The following is a 14,788-nucleotide window of genomic DNA, read 5'->3' as shown; positions in this document are numbered from 1 at the left end:
GCAAAGGAGAACACAGAACATCATCTTATTGCTTCTTGATAGCCTCTAGACATGATGGCAAGCAATCTAGTTGGGGGCAGGGGCGCAACAGGATATTTAGTGACAACCTCTCCCTAGCCCTCAAACCTGGATTGCTAGAATAGGGGTGCCTAGAATCATAAGACTTCTAGGGTTTTTGAGTTACTCTATTCTCTAGTCTACTATTAATTAAAGAGAATCAAGGAGGAAGAAGAAAAGCTGGGGTAAAAGGAGGGAGCAAGTCTTCAGAAGAAGGGGATCAGTACCAATGTGAAATGAAGAAAAATGCTTCCTATGCCTAACTGACAGGAGTAAGATTTCTACATGTTGTAGCACAGCAAGAAAAAGCCAGTCACCTTGGCTTAGAACTCTGGAAAGTGCAGGGCAAATGTGGTGGGACCTGCTCAGAGCATTGCAATACAAAGAATCATTCTGAAGTCTTTGCATGTGTGAAATTAGACTTACCTTGTTCAAAATCTTCATGCTTTTGTATTAAAACTGAGACACCCTGTGGACCTGTGGGTTGTTCTCTGACTTGCTTATCTGTAAATACACATAAAAAGTGAGGTTCTTTATTATGTTGTTGGCATAACTATAATCACAGTTGTTACCTGGTTCTTGTTACTCACTGTTCAACCATCGTCACAGTTGTCTGAGGACTCTTCAATCGTCACAGTTGTCTGAGGACTCTTCATCTTTTGCCTGTAAAGCCCCACCCAGGAGGATTAAGGGCTGTCAGTGCAAAAAACCCCTGAATGTAGATGCGTTTATAAACCATTCTTTGAGAATGCAGTGTTAAAACTAGTTTAGTCACATCATTATTCTTGCTAACTGAAGCTGGAGAAAAACAGTGTGTTAGATTGTATCAAAACAGAAGATAAATAAGGAACAGATGGGATAGGAAAAAGCCATGTACGTTGAAATGCCTTGAGATTCAGTTTCAGATCTGGAGCCAGGGTAATATCTCAGCCACATGGCAACCTTTAGAATTATGAGTCATTTTTAATTCATATTTTTGTCCTGAAAACCAATGAGAAGTCTCCCATTGACTCTACCAGGAATATGATTGTGTTCAGAGGGAACTTAATAACTTTGCATCCAGAAACATGTTGTTGTTGTTAGCCTGTTTTGGTGGTGGGGATGGGGCTGGGGAGGGAAGGGGATTCCTGTGCTTAGGCTCTTCTCGATGGAGTGTAAAAATATGGAACTGTTGAAGCTGACATTTCATCGTAATCTTAGTTTTTATGAGAAATATTTGATCTCAAATGAGTAATGTTTCTTTCTTGTTTTCTCAAGACACTAATTCAGACTTGTGAGTGCAGTTTAACAACCTTGAGTTATTGTACTTGAAGTTAGTGTTTTACCTCTTTCGAGTCTGGTGGAAGTCTGAATGCTTGCAGGCATTTTAGTAGTGTGTGCCCAGAGTAAATATGACTGAAGATGCTGTAGCTGTTGTTTTGTGAATGCCACTAAAGCTGATCTCATCTTCTACGAGCCGTCTCCAGATCTTGGCAAGCTCTGTGTAGATTTGCTCCTTGAAAATGCATTTTAGGTCATACTGCCATTTACAGAAACTTTTGCTGGGTGTCTGGCAGCTGCCTTATTTTTATTTTAGCTATATTTTCTTTGGATGACAAACATATTTTAGCTTATGAAGAAGTTTTAAAAATACTCTTTTAATTTATTTCCTATGTATTTACTGGATCTTAGTGCAGTTGAACTGGGAATGTTATGTAACTGTTTTGGGGTTTAGTCTGCTTTTTCTTTTCTTCAATAGAGTGTGGTGCCAACACATCTCTAAAGGACAATTATGTGATTCCAATGTTTTATCTGCATGTACAAGTATATTACTGAAACACTTTCCTTCTATACCTGGGCATTCGTTTTGGTTGTGCATTCAACTGGTTTCTGAAAACTTAAGTTGAAAGGACTGAAACAGGTATTTTCAAGAAAGTCAGGTCAACCTCTAGAAACTTAGAAGGATGTTTTTAGGGTAAGAGAAAGGAGGCCTTAGAACTTAAAGAGAGCCTAGGATTTTTAGCTTTCCAGCTTCTTTACAGCCTGGGGATAATTCTGTTTTCTCTCCTGTAAATATCTGTGACTGTGTGTGTTAGATGTGTTGGGCTCTCCCCACATCCCTGTGCAGCTTGCCTGTAGTGCGCCTGGCTAATCACTGCTACTTCTAAGTCTGTAACTAGTAGTATATTGGTGTGTATTAACCTCCAGCTGTTCAGGTGCATTATGTTCTGACCTTTTGCGGATGGCAAAAATTATGCTGGACAGCTTATTTCCCTAGCCTCTGAATAAAAGGGGACTAAAATCATGTCATGAGAATATTAGGAATTCATTTAGATATTTGTAGTGCTAGCACCATATGTGTGAAAGACTGTGCATGTTTCATTGGGTACTGAAATGTAGTGAAGACAGTTTGTGGCATTCTGAGTATTTATCTGAATGCAGATGGTCACAGATTCTAGTAAGGCAGAGTTGTTTTGGAAAATATGCATTCAGTTTGTGCAAGTAATTTTCAAGAGAGGAGCAAATGTAGGCAATTGAATAAAGACTCATGACTTCAAAACAGTTAAGCGTGTTAAACATTTATGAGATTTCCGGAGCTCAGACTCCATACTTAATGGTTATTTTTCTTCTCGGTTCATAGTAGGTAGTGTTGATTTAAAACTGCTTGACAGAGTTATGGTCAATGACGTAAGAAAACAGCACACATCTGTGAAGTGTTAGCATTTTGATGTATCTTCCAGGGTTTGGAGTGTGGGAGCTGCAAGTTACCAAATAGCCCATGACAGATCTGGTGCTCTTTTCATCTTTGACTAGCCTGTGGGATGTGTTACTTTCAGACCACAGCCGCATGATACAAAGACACTAATTTTACAGTATTTGTGTTGGTTATTTGTTCTAGAGCAGTAATGTTGGGCGCACACTTCTTCAGCCAGGAGGGAGGATGGATCCTTGTTTGCTACCCTTCCTTGTACGGATTTCTGTTTACATGAGAGTTTGATTCAGGGCCCTATTAACACAGGTCAACATGGTCTTCAGCAGTCCGTGAGAGTGAGTTGTCAGATATATCCTGCTCAGGTGTGAGGTGCGTCTGGCTTCCCAGAGAAGTTTGGCCGTGGCCTCTAAAGCACGCAGAGCTCAAAGATGTGTGAAGTTAGCATAGAATCAGGTGCAGTTGTCTAACCTCCTCCTCTCTGCCTCCTTGGGAGCTTGCTGCCTGACTCCATGTGCTGTCTGGCCAGGTGATGTGCAAGGAGGGAACCTGCTTCTATCGTCTTTAGCTTCCACTAGCTTAGCAGAGAACATGTAGGGGAACTGGACTGGGTGCCTGGAGCATGTGCTACCCGTTTTGTCTCTCGTGCTTAGCAACAATCACACAGCATCTATGCCTGGCACCTTTGAGAAACTTGGAATAATGTAGCTGAAGCCCTGCTCTGTTTTTGAGTGCTGAACTCCTTGGCCCCTACTCTGTCCTTTCCTTTTCTCCTTGCAGCTGGGTGGAAATGAGGAAAGAGTCAGGGCACCAAAGCTTGTGCATGACGTTGATAGCCCTCAATGCACTTTCACTAATGAAGTTCAGAAAAGAGAATTTTGTACCATAAAAGATCATTTTATTTTATTTGTTCTAACGTATCTGTTTTAACCTGCTTTTAGAGGGCCTTTCTTCAGTTATTCAATTTCATTTGTCACCTTAAATCCAACGTTGTGAACTTGCTGTTGAAAAGGAACTTTATAACTAGACAGCAAAGGAAAAACTGAGTTTTACTTTTAGGGCAATAGCTTGCTCTGCCATATCCTTGAGTTTATAGTTCTTGAGATCAGTGACATGCCCTGTTTAATCTAAATACTACAAGCTGTCCAGGACTGGAGTAGCACTTCTCATTTGTGTATTCAGTGCCTCAGAAGTAAATATATTAACCATGAAAGAAAGGCAAATTTCGCATGCTGATCCTTGCATGAGTACCACAGAGTCCTTTTCTTAAAATGAGAAGTCATTGTGCGTGACTGTAAAATTTAGTCAGATGAGCTGGATAATCCAAGTCTTTTGCTCTGAAATCTGACTCATCTCCAATGACTTTGCATTTTTACTTCTGCCTGCTGGTTCAAGGCCTTACATTTTAAAGATTCAAAACAATTTGCCAGTCATCTAAGACTACTGTTAACAAATAGAACAAGTGTATCTTTTATTTTTAAACAAGCCAGAATCTGAGAAGGATGGAGTCAAAATTCAAATGCTGTGGAAGGCCTGACAAATGCAGACTTTTGTTTCCAAACAAAGAGAACTGAACCAGTGGTCATGCTGCTCCTTCTGGCTTCAAGACTGTTAAGACACAGCTGCAGGTTTTTTTCTCATGCTGTCATAATCTGTAGCTTTGGGAGTGATGAGAGCCTTGTGCGGGGAGACCCACTAAGTGCATGGCAAATGCACCTTTGCCCCCGTAATATGATGCTTTTGGGTGAAGAGACAGTGGGAAAGAGTCAGGGAGAGGACAGAGGCTGGCTCTACATGAAGGATCTGCGACAAGGCAGGGGAGGCTGGTGAACCTGGAGAAGGCCTGGGGCAGCGCAGCAGGGTTGATGCCACTGTGCAACCCAAGTGCAGAACGTGCCCCCCGAATCTTTCTGTAGATATAAAGGAAAAGATGAGTAGAGGAACAGTGGAGGCTTTAGGCAATGACTTCAGGGTATCAACTACCTTCCCTCTTGCTGACTGTATCGTAGGCCTCAGGGCAAAGATTTTAAGGCATAAGATTTTTTAATTAATACCTTTGAAAAGTTATTAATCAAATAATTTTGAGGGTCAGAAAAAGAGATCAGAAGGCTCTGATGCTGGTAAGATTTCAAATGAATGAGTGGTGGAGGGAAATTTCTAAACCAATGTAGGATGTGCTGGCCATTCCTTACTAAATTAGGTATGTTGTTTCTGTCCCCTCCTGGCACCAGTGGAGGGATGTTAAGAGGTATATTACAGTGAAAGTAAGTGAAATCAAAGAGCCTTTGCAGCAATGTTCAGCAAGCTTGCATTTGCTAAGACCCATGAGAAAGATGCTGCAGCAATCTAGATTGTGGAGCTTAGTTAAGTTTAAGCTGTGTTCATAGACAGGAGAGATTCTGTTCTAGATAATACAGAATTTGGAGGATTGAAAGAGCCTGGCTATGAGACCCTAAAGGTTAGGGCTGACTAAAGCATCTGGACTTTGACCTGAGAAGCCCAGTGGCGTTGTCCGCAATATAAATAAGAAGGGCAGATTCTTGAGCTTTTGGGTTTGAGCTGAGGAAAGAAAAGAAACACGTGGGGCGTACCACAGCTTTACATCTGTGATAGATGAAGTGATAGATCTGGAGAAAAGCAGATGATCTGAGGATATCTCCTGCTTTGTGCAAAGAGGGAAGAGAGAAAGTAGTGAGGGCCAAGCTCAGTGTAGCTTCCACAGGCTGATGGTTTGGAGGTTGATGGCAAGTGGAGCTGAGAGCTAGGAGAGCTGGCCACTGAGGAGGGACGCGATTTCAAGAGAATGAGCTTGCTCAGTTTGTTTAGAAGCAATTAGCATTTCAAAGAGAAGAGCAGTGCCTCAAGCGTGCTGTCTTGGCTCCTGGCGCAGGCCGGAGCTCTGGAGGGAAGAAACTCCAGATGGTGACTATACACAACCTATTCGGTGGAGAGGCAGAGGAAGGAATGTAACCCAGAGACAGCACAATGTGAGTGTGGTGTCATGGTGCAGAAGGAAAAATAGTGAGAATTCAGTGGGAGTATTGGACATGTCAATCCAGGAAGGAACTAGAAGGAATCCCCTAGATCCCTGACCTGAGAGCTCAGTCCCTCGAGACTATGGCTGTAATACAGCAGTACGGGGTAAATTCTAGTTCCCTGATGGTGAGGAAGAGTCACCTCTAGTGGGTTGTATGCTATAACTGCAGTCAACCCTGCTTCGTTAACGTAACTAGCTTTTTGAAACAAACTTGTTACTGAGTTAGCCCATCCCTACAGGATTTCTCTTTCATTTTTAAAGGTGAGCGTTTCCTGAAGTTTTTTCCTGAGGACTTAGAGACTGAAGTAGCAATTTTGGCCAGGGTTCAACTGTGATAAAACTGAACGGAAGGAGTGGAATTATGAATATATAAGGAGGGTTGCAAGCAAAACTGGCCTTTAAAAACAGCATTCTCTGCTTTCTGTGGCTATTTAATGTTTTTCATGGCTTTGTCCGACCGCGTGTCACAAACAACTAACTCCCAGAGTGACTGCTATGCATAGGAAGTGAACATCCTGAGTGAGGTTTCATATTATGGTCTCCAGTCGCTGGGTGCAGTTTTGCTTTCTGTTAATACTTCATATGCATTCCTAATATTAATAATAACATAGGAATTTGCTTTAATGATAGATAGATGCTATTAGAAGCAGCTTTCCTGGATAAGGTGTTTAGTAACATGAAATTATTTATTTTGTGCATCTGCAAAACTAAAACTCTCTTGATTAATCAAATACAAGTTAACACACTAATATTAGGGTGAGATTCTCATCTTGTGAAATGTCTGTAGATCCACTGATGTAAGTGAAACTGTCCTGCTTGCACTGACTAATGGTTTCATCCTAAGTTTCCTCTGAAATTCTTCATGGGCTTTCTCAATGAATGTGCATGTGTGTGGCTATAAATTGAGGTAAAGATGCATTAAAACAGGACAGAACAAGAGGCAATGGGCAGAAACTGAAACACAGGCAGTTCCATCTGAACACGAGGAAAAACTTCTTCACTGTGAGGGTGACAGAGCATTGGAACAGGTTGCCCAGAGAGGCTGTGGGAGTCTGCTTCCCTGGAGATATTCAAAACCCGTCTGGATGTGATCCTGGGAAATATGCTCTAGAGGACCCCGCTTTAGCAGGGGGGTTGGACTGGATGATCTCCAGAGGTCCCTTCCAACCTCAATTGTTCTGTGATTCTGTGGAAACTAGCTGAAATTTGATCATCACAATTAATTTAAAATTCCTTAGGAACTCATGCTGGATTTCAGTCAAGTGAGCTTACTTTGTAAAACTGGACTTAATTACAGGCTAGCCAAATTAGCATCCCTTCATGTCTCTGGTAACCACAAAAATGTTCTTTAATAAAAGCATTTAAAGAAAATCATAGGGAATTGTATAGGCTTATAGAGACTGATGTAGCTGACTGACCTATCTATACAGAGGTGGAACCTAATCTAATATTTTTCTCCCTTCTAGTTTTTCCCATACATCCTTCTGCTGGTTGCTATCCTGTTGTATCTACCATGTTTGTTCTGGCGCTTCACTGCAGCACCACACCTTTCTTCAGACCTGAAATTTATTATGGAAGAACTTGACAAAGCCTATAACAGGGCAATCAAGGCTGCTAATAGCATTTGTTGTGCAGACCCCAAGGACCCTGCTGACTTGGTTCCAAGTGTTAATGAAAACTTGACGCAGAGGTAAGATGTTGAGGCTTGGCTTTCTTTGCACATTTTCTTAAGTCCTTAACGAATGTAACGTTTGCATTCTCATAGAAATGTGTTGCAAAGATGTGAATGTACGTTTTTAAAACCAATTTAAAAGACATATCTGAAAACATTAGTGTGCACTTGGAGTTGGAACTTACAACTTTATTTTCTCAAAAAAGACCAAAACATTTGATTAGTTTTTCAGATTACTAAGCTGAGTTGTCCTGATTTCTTTTGTTGTAGCAGGTGTTAATTCGTTTTACCTACCACACTGTAAGGAAACACCAATGGCTGTAGTCGTCATTTATCAGTGTTCTTGGCAGTTTCTCACACCTCGTGATGTACAGTTTATTACTAGTCTTCTCGTCCCTTATCAGGTCTGCAAAGCTTCTGTTTAAAACAAAAAACAGCAAAAAGCAAAAACAACAAAAACACCCAAACGAACAAACAAAAAAACCCTTCTCTGATCAAATCAATGCACTATTCTAACCAGATCCAGCTTCTGCTTTATCCCAGGTCAGAGTACCTGTTTCTCTTTGAATGTGGGGGTAGGAACAATAACATAGGGAGTTAAGAGATCTGTTCTTTAATATATGTTAACCTAACAAGTGCTTGGGAAGGCTGCTTTTCCTCTTGGATTTGCATATTATACCTATTCTGTATTTGAAAAGAACAAAAAGATTTTCTTGATGAAGGGGAAATATTTTGTTTCTACCTTCTAATGTTTCACCTCTTCTGGTGCTCTCATTTGGCTTGTAAGTGGCTTTTCTGTATTAAATTATCAATATTCTTCATGTATCTGCTTTATTCTGTTATTTTTCCATTGGCTTCAGTAAAACTACCCTTGATTTGTCACAGTAAAAGAGAATCCATACTTGTGTCTCTTTTAGAGTATTTGGTTTATTTGAAATTTAAGGTAGGTGAGAATGTTGCAGTATCTGTTTTTTTTTTTTTTTCCTGTCTTTCAGTTTGTGGGAAATATCTGAAAGCCACTTCAAATACCCAATTGTGGAGCAATACCTGAAGACAAAGAAGACTTCCAAGTGTCTAATAATCAAATATATTATCTGTCGTTTACTGACCCTAGTCATTATTTTCATTGCATGCCTCTATCTGGGCTATTACATTAGCCTCTCCTCTTTGAGTGATGAGTTTCTCTGCACTATCAAAACTGGAATCTTAAAGAATGACACAACTGTTCCAGAAAAGGTTCAATGCAAACTTATTGCTGTTGGCGTCTTCAAGGTACTTAGCTACATTAACTTGATAGTCTATCTTCTAGTGATGCCTCTGGTTGTCTATGCAATGTTTGTTCCCTTCCGATGGAATTCAGGTATTCTTAAAGTGTATGAAATCCTGCCAACTTTTGATGTTCTGAAAGTTAAGTCAAAATGTTTTGATGACTTAAGCCTTTACCTCCTCTTTCTTGAGGAAAATGTAAGTGAACTTAAATCATTTAAATGCCTCAAAGTGCTGGAGAACATTGCAGTTTCTGAGAAGTTTGATGTCATGCAACTTTTGAAAAACCTTGGTACTATTAAGACAGATACTGTAGATGGGAAGCCATTGCCGGAGAAGCCTGAAGAAAAAAGTGTAGAAGAGCTAGAAAAAGACACAACAGAGCTACAAGGTAAGGTGACCTGTTTTTTCTTTAAAAAAGAAAAAAAAGAAAAGGAAAAACCCGTCCAAGCCTGCTAGTATAGAGAGATAAGGAATCCATTAACACAAAACCCGTTAAAACAAAACAAAGCAGATATCAACGAGATACGTATTCCTATCAAAAGTATTTTAACGTCTTCTGTAAGAAAATGGATCTGCTTAGACCTTGTAATTCTGTCTGTGATGTAACTGCTATAACTTCATTTACATACAGAAAGATTGCGGTGCTGCAAGTCACAAGCCGGATGCTGAAATGTATGTTAGGTTGGTGGTGGTCCTTGCTGACATCTCTGTTCTAAGAGCAAGAGGCTTCAGTGCTCTGAACTTGTAGTCCTTACAACTACCTCCACAGTAGAAGAGCACTAAATTGTTCTATAGTAGGTTGCACTTGAAGACCAATGCAAGTGAGAAAGTTAGTGGCTTCAGGACATCATTTTTTAGAGATTAGTTTGAAAGATTAGTAACGGCTGCCTCTGCTTTTCATACAGACTGGCAAAAAGAAAAAAAAAAAAGAGCCTTGTGATGAGTGTGGAACAGCAGAAATCTTAGGTTAACATAGAAGTAGCCAGAAATGCTGCTAGTGGGGGAACAGAAAAGGACAGAAGATGGGAAATGGAACTGGGACCTCAAAACGTACTCTTGTTCCTCCTTAAGCAGAGAGAAAGGAAGGCTGACTGTAAAGTGATTTTTGCCAAAATCATCTGAGATGAAAATCATCTGGATTAGGGCACCTGTTCTTTGAATGGGAACATCAGTTTTGCAGACATGGTTGGATTTGAGCAATCACTGTTATATGAGACTTGGTGTTAGATTTTGTGGATGTGGCGCATCGTAAATGTGATCATAGTTTCTTGGTCACGTGCAGAGTTATAGAAGAGAAGCCTAACCTCCAGATAGAGGCATAAAGAGATGAAGAAGCTTCCTTCCCATTTGATGTAAACATGGCCACTGTCATAGCTGTCCCTACACAAGAGTCAGGATACCAGTCCCTGCATTCTCTGAATCGAGGAGTTCAGACCCTGCGTGCTTCCACCCTCATAAAGTCCTTCACTTCTAGAAGTGAAGGTGCTCTAAAATATTTAGCAGCTGACCTGGGTAGGCTAGTGCCAATGTTGAGGGCAAGTTAAAGGACTGTTTCAAAGGTAGGAAAAACTGAAATCTACTTTCTCTGCCACTGACTGTGCCCTGTGCTTAATACAAAGGAGCGTCTTCCAAAGGATGATAGTTCCTCTGCATTTCCGTCAAGTAGTTCTGGTAGGCTGAGGTTTGGAGCGGGAGAAGTAAATTTGCCAACAGGGGGATTTGGAACAGACTCTCAGAATTATTTTACACTATGTAGAAGAAGCACTTCTGGCAGCCAGTTCTAGTAGAGCAGGTTGGAGTACTTCTGTCAGAAAACAGTTCTCCTTTTAAATGTGTCATTTTTCAAAATACAGGTGGATGGATTTTAGTAGGAAGATTTAAGGCCCCAAGGTAGAGGTCTCTGCTCATTGAGCTGAAGAGGCTAATAGGAAATCTGACTTACTTTTATCAAAAACAGAGCTTTTGAGACTGTTTTCATTTCACAAAGACAGTTCAAAGGCTTTAGTTCCTTTTTCTGCAGAGCAAAAGAAAATCATGATTTTCTTCTTCAGCTCTGTTAAAGTCTCTTAGAGAAAGCAGCTGCCATTTCCTGGCCAGCTCTAGCTGGCACATACCTTTCACTCTGACAGGGTCCTGTTATGGACTTCCCATCAGCAAAGCTTCTCCCATTGACTGTCTTTTCCTCTGTTGCTAGTTATATTAGTAAGTTTTAAGAAATGACCATGGTAACAAAGCAGCGGTAGAGGCTGACTGCATACCATAAGGGCAGGAAAGGCTGCAGGGCTTCCTGGTCACTGGGTACCCCATCCTGACTGCACTGGGACAGCTGGAGGCAGCTGCCTTGGTCTATGCAATGCTAGTGGGAGAGCAGGCCTAGCACTGCACATGATTTTGGAGGTGCTGCTCAGGGTCTTGGCTGGGATGACAAGGCACTGCTTTAGCCTCTGAGCTCCCACCGCCAGTCCTGGGCTAACATGGAATGCAGCGGTACTAAAAAGAAGACGAAGCTATTCTGCAGATGTGGCATTTTGCCGCTCTGGTGCAGAAAGACACACACAGTAACTCCAATGTGCAACAGAATAGCTGGTGTTGTGGTGCTGTCTTTGTTGCAGTTCCTTTGTAAAGGAGAATGTGTCAAATGACTTGATTTTTCTGTTTAGTTCTGACAGACCATGATGCAAGTGGCAACACGAGTCCAAGAGAAGATAAAAGGCTTCGCCAAAGACTTATAGATTCTTCATGCTGATGCCTTCCAATTGCAGCAGGCCGGAGCTTTGTGTAACAAGAGGGCTTCTCCTCTGCCTTCACTGCATTGGACACAAGATGTTGTTCTGAATGCAACTGTCTTGATGTCCTGACAATTTTTCAGAGGCCAAACTGGTTTGCAGACTACTTGTTATATAATAATCATCAATTTTGGACCTGAAAAACCATTTTAGAGACTCATTATTTATTAAAAAACAACAAGAACAAAAAAATCTCTATTATGGGTAATAGATGGAGTGCACTGAATGCATTTAAAGCTGCCATCAGATACCGAAAAGAGATGGTGACATTGCACTGAGAAATGTCTCTCTGTTGGTTATATGGGATTCCATACTGAAAGTATTTAACTGGTCCCATGAATTCAGGAAGGCAAAATATCCAATCTGGGTAAGGGGGGAACCAAGGGAGGCAGCCATCTCAGTTCTGATGTTTACATGTGGCATTTGGGGAGCTCTCTGCCCTATGAAAGTTAACTTTTTTAATATTAGTTCTGTTCATCCGTATATCAGTTGGTGGCTGGCCACTGGAATACTGACTGCCTCTTCACAGGAAAGGTAAAGGTTGCTGTGTTCAGCTTTTTTTGTAATAACAGCAAGGGAGAAATCTGATTCACCTAGATTAGTGGAGATGTCTTGATTAGTCATCTCCACAGTGAAGTGTTAGATTACTTCCTTGGCACTGATGGAATAAACTACACACAGTCTTAGTATAAAGGAGTAGTGCAGATTCTAGAGATTTTGAACTTTCTGTGTATTCATAAAAGAAAAATAATGTCTTAACACGGGTTTTACAAAATTGATGGCATATAAGCTGAAGTTCTGTTAATTTCTATTTCTCAGTTGATTTGTTCTTAATGATTAACAAATCCTTCCTGGAGATTAGATGGAAGATCAGTGACATTTGTTCCATTTTTGTAATGGTTTGTAGAAATTGCTTTTTAAGGTTTGTAAGTGTGGAACTTGTTTTAATGTTTGTAGCATCAAACACAACATTAATTGTGCTGTCTTCCAAAATACACCTGAGAAGATTTATTTGAATCATAGTAGCACTCGAGTGTCTCGGCAGAGCTAAGCACCCTGTAGCCAAAGGGAGGGAAATGTAAATATGATGAAAGGTTGTTCTTCCCAGGCACCCTGTGACTTAATTTTAAAGATAAGATGCTGAAGTGGGACAAACAAAAGAAGGAGTACTTGTAAGTTGAAAAACTGTCCTAGTTTAGTTTTGTTATTGTGCTGTTTATGGAGAGCAGCATTCAGCGTTGATGTATTCTCCCCACCTTCCAAGACCTCTACTTTCAATGAACATTAAAATGATCTTTGTCATGAATTTTAGATACAAGGTTGAGAGGATGGGGGTTTAATCACCAGAATGGCTATGTGTATCCTTCACAAATGTTATATGGTGACTGTTTTTTCCGTAATCTCTATGATACTGTAATTGAAATGTCTTGGCTACCTCTTCCAAGCTGTCTCTTTAGACAAAGTAGTGCATCTTTTATAGCTAGGTAAACTTTCCATTTTCCACTCCATCTGTGTCATCCACTGTTTTGTTCTTAAAAGGTTAGCATTCTCAATATTACTGAGAATGAGGGAAGATAGAAGTAACCAGCAGAACTTTTGCACAGAACTGTTGATCTTTATGTGCTGTAACAGATTTCAAGGAGATAATGCACCTACTTGAATTTGGCAGCTGCTCTTAAACAGGTGGATCCCTAAGTGCTGCCATAATATACATTGTGCTAGCATTATAAGAATCCCTTGGCTATTAGATGACTTTCAGCTAAGATAAGCCTTATTTAATAGAAAGTGTGTAAAGTCATAATATTATGCTACCTCTTTTCATACGACAGTAGCATGGTTGCAGTCCTAATATCTGTTGCATTACCAGCCAGAAACAGCGCTTATGTCAGACAGTGGTGGACTGAACTCCTACGTTTTCCTGTATACTTCTCCCAGCAAACCTACTACCGCTCTGACTTTTTTTAGATCATTTCTGTCTAGCTGTGATGATGTGTTGCTGGTAGGCCTTTACGTGTGAGTAATGGAAATGCATTTCTCTAGCTTGGTTTATTGTGGCCATGAACATGTAATCTAACATGAATCTATATAGCCAGGCCTAGCCACACAGTTCCCCTTAATAGCTGATGAGGCTTAATAGTGGCCCAATCTCACGGGGTAGCTTCCATAAAGCTCTCTAATGTGATTGTACTGTGATAGGTCTTTGTGTTTTGGAGAGAGAAGTATGCAAATACTTTTAAAAGAAAGCAAGCCTCCCTTCCCTGTACTATCTGATCGTGTTTACCACTGACTGGTGATTCCAGTACAGACAAACACATGCTGTTGTTCTGAAGTGAAACTTACTTGGTTATCTTCACATTGTGCATTGCATGTTCTGTAAAAGGAGCAGGAGCAGCATTGCAATATTGCAATACTAAGATTTTGTGATGTGGTTGTGTTTGAACTGTTTGATATAAGTAATGAGTTCTTAGTCTTTGAAACTTGAAGCTCCTGAAAGTGACATGTTTGTGTTTCATGTTGGATGTGGACATTACCTTTACTAATTCCCTGTTTGTATTTAAAAATGTGACTTACTGCAGTGAATCTCTTGTTGTCTTCTAAAGTGCTCAGTAAACTGTGTGCTGATTTTTTTCTTGGTTATTTATAAATAAAATCAATTTTGTAAACTACAACAGTGTAAGTAAGTGACTGAAGGTTCCAGTGACAATCCCATGCTGCCCTCCGAAAAGCCTTAGTACAATACATACAGTCTGATGCTGAAACCTGAGCGAACTCTTCGGACAATAGTTATAATTGTGTTTGTTTAATTTTAGTTCTCATAATTCATTTTGCTCTGACAATTTCAGTTCAAAATTTGCTTAACCTTTACAAGTGTCACTGTTGAGAAAACATCAGCACATGATAACTATCATATCTATTGTGCAAGTTATTATCTAAAAATTGGCCACGGTCTCAGGCTGCTTTCTATTTTAAGATCTGTTGCTGAAACTGCCCAGATCAATTCTACGTGTATTTTAACGCTACTGCTTATGCTTTATTTTGCCCTTTTAGAATGATAAGCTAAATTCCAATTTGGGTCTTAAGCAAAAGAGTCCATCTTTAACCTGTTCATCACTACACTCTTTCTAGAAACAGTTACATCCACGTATCTTTTAAATATTCTAGAAAGTAAAATGGCAATGTTGAGACTTAAGATTGGTCTGCGCAGTCCTTTGATCCATTCTCCTTCAAGAGGAGGCCTGATTAAAAGAAGGAAATCCAGATTCAGAGCAGTTGATAGT

General features: G+C 40.3%; 1 protein-coding gene across 2 annotated transcripts in view; it reads left to right on the top strand.

Moving 5' to 3' along the window:
• The window catches only part of PANX1 (pannexin 1), a 30,024-nt gene extending 15,845 nt beyond the window's left edge, over positions 1-14,179 (top strand). For both annotated transcript variants that reach the window (XM_068930482.1, XM_068930483.1), the window contains exons 3-5: positions 7,250-7,473; positions 8,451-9,112; positions 11,385-14,179. In XM_068930482.1, the coding sequence (XP_068786583.1) occupies positions 7,250-7,473; positions 8,451-9,112; positions 11,385-11,470 (972 nt within the window). In that variant the 3' untranslated portion in view covers positions 11,471-14,179. The remainder of the gene's footprint in view (positions 1-7,249; positions 7,474-8,450; positions 9,113-11,384) is intronic.
• The last annotated feature ends 609 nt before the right edge of the window (positions 14,180-14,788 follow it).

Source organism: Struthio camelus, chromosome 1 (assembly GCF_040807025.1).
Source record: "Struthio camelus isolate bStrCam1 chromosome 1, bStrCam1.hap1, whole genome shotgun sequence".
In the NCBI taxonomy this organism is placed as follows: domain Eukaryota; kingdom Metazoa; phylum Chordata; class Aves; order Struthioniformes; family Struthionidae; genus Struthio; species Struthio camelus.
This window is presented reverse-complemented; position numbering and strand designations above follow the sequence as displayed.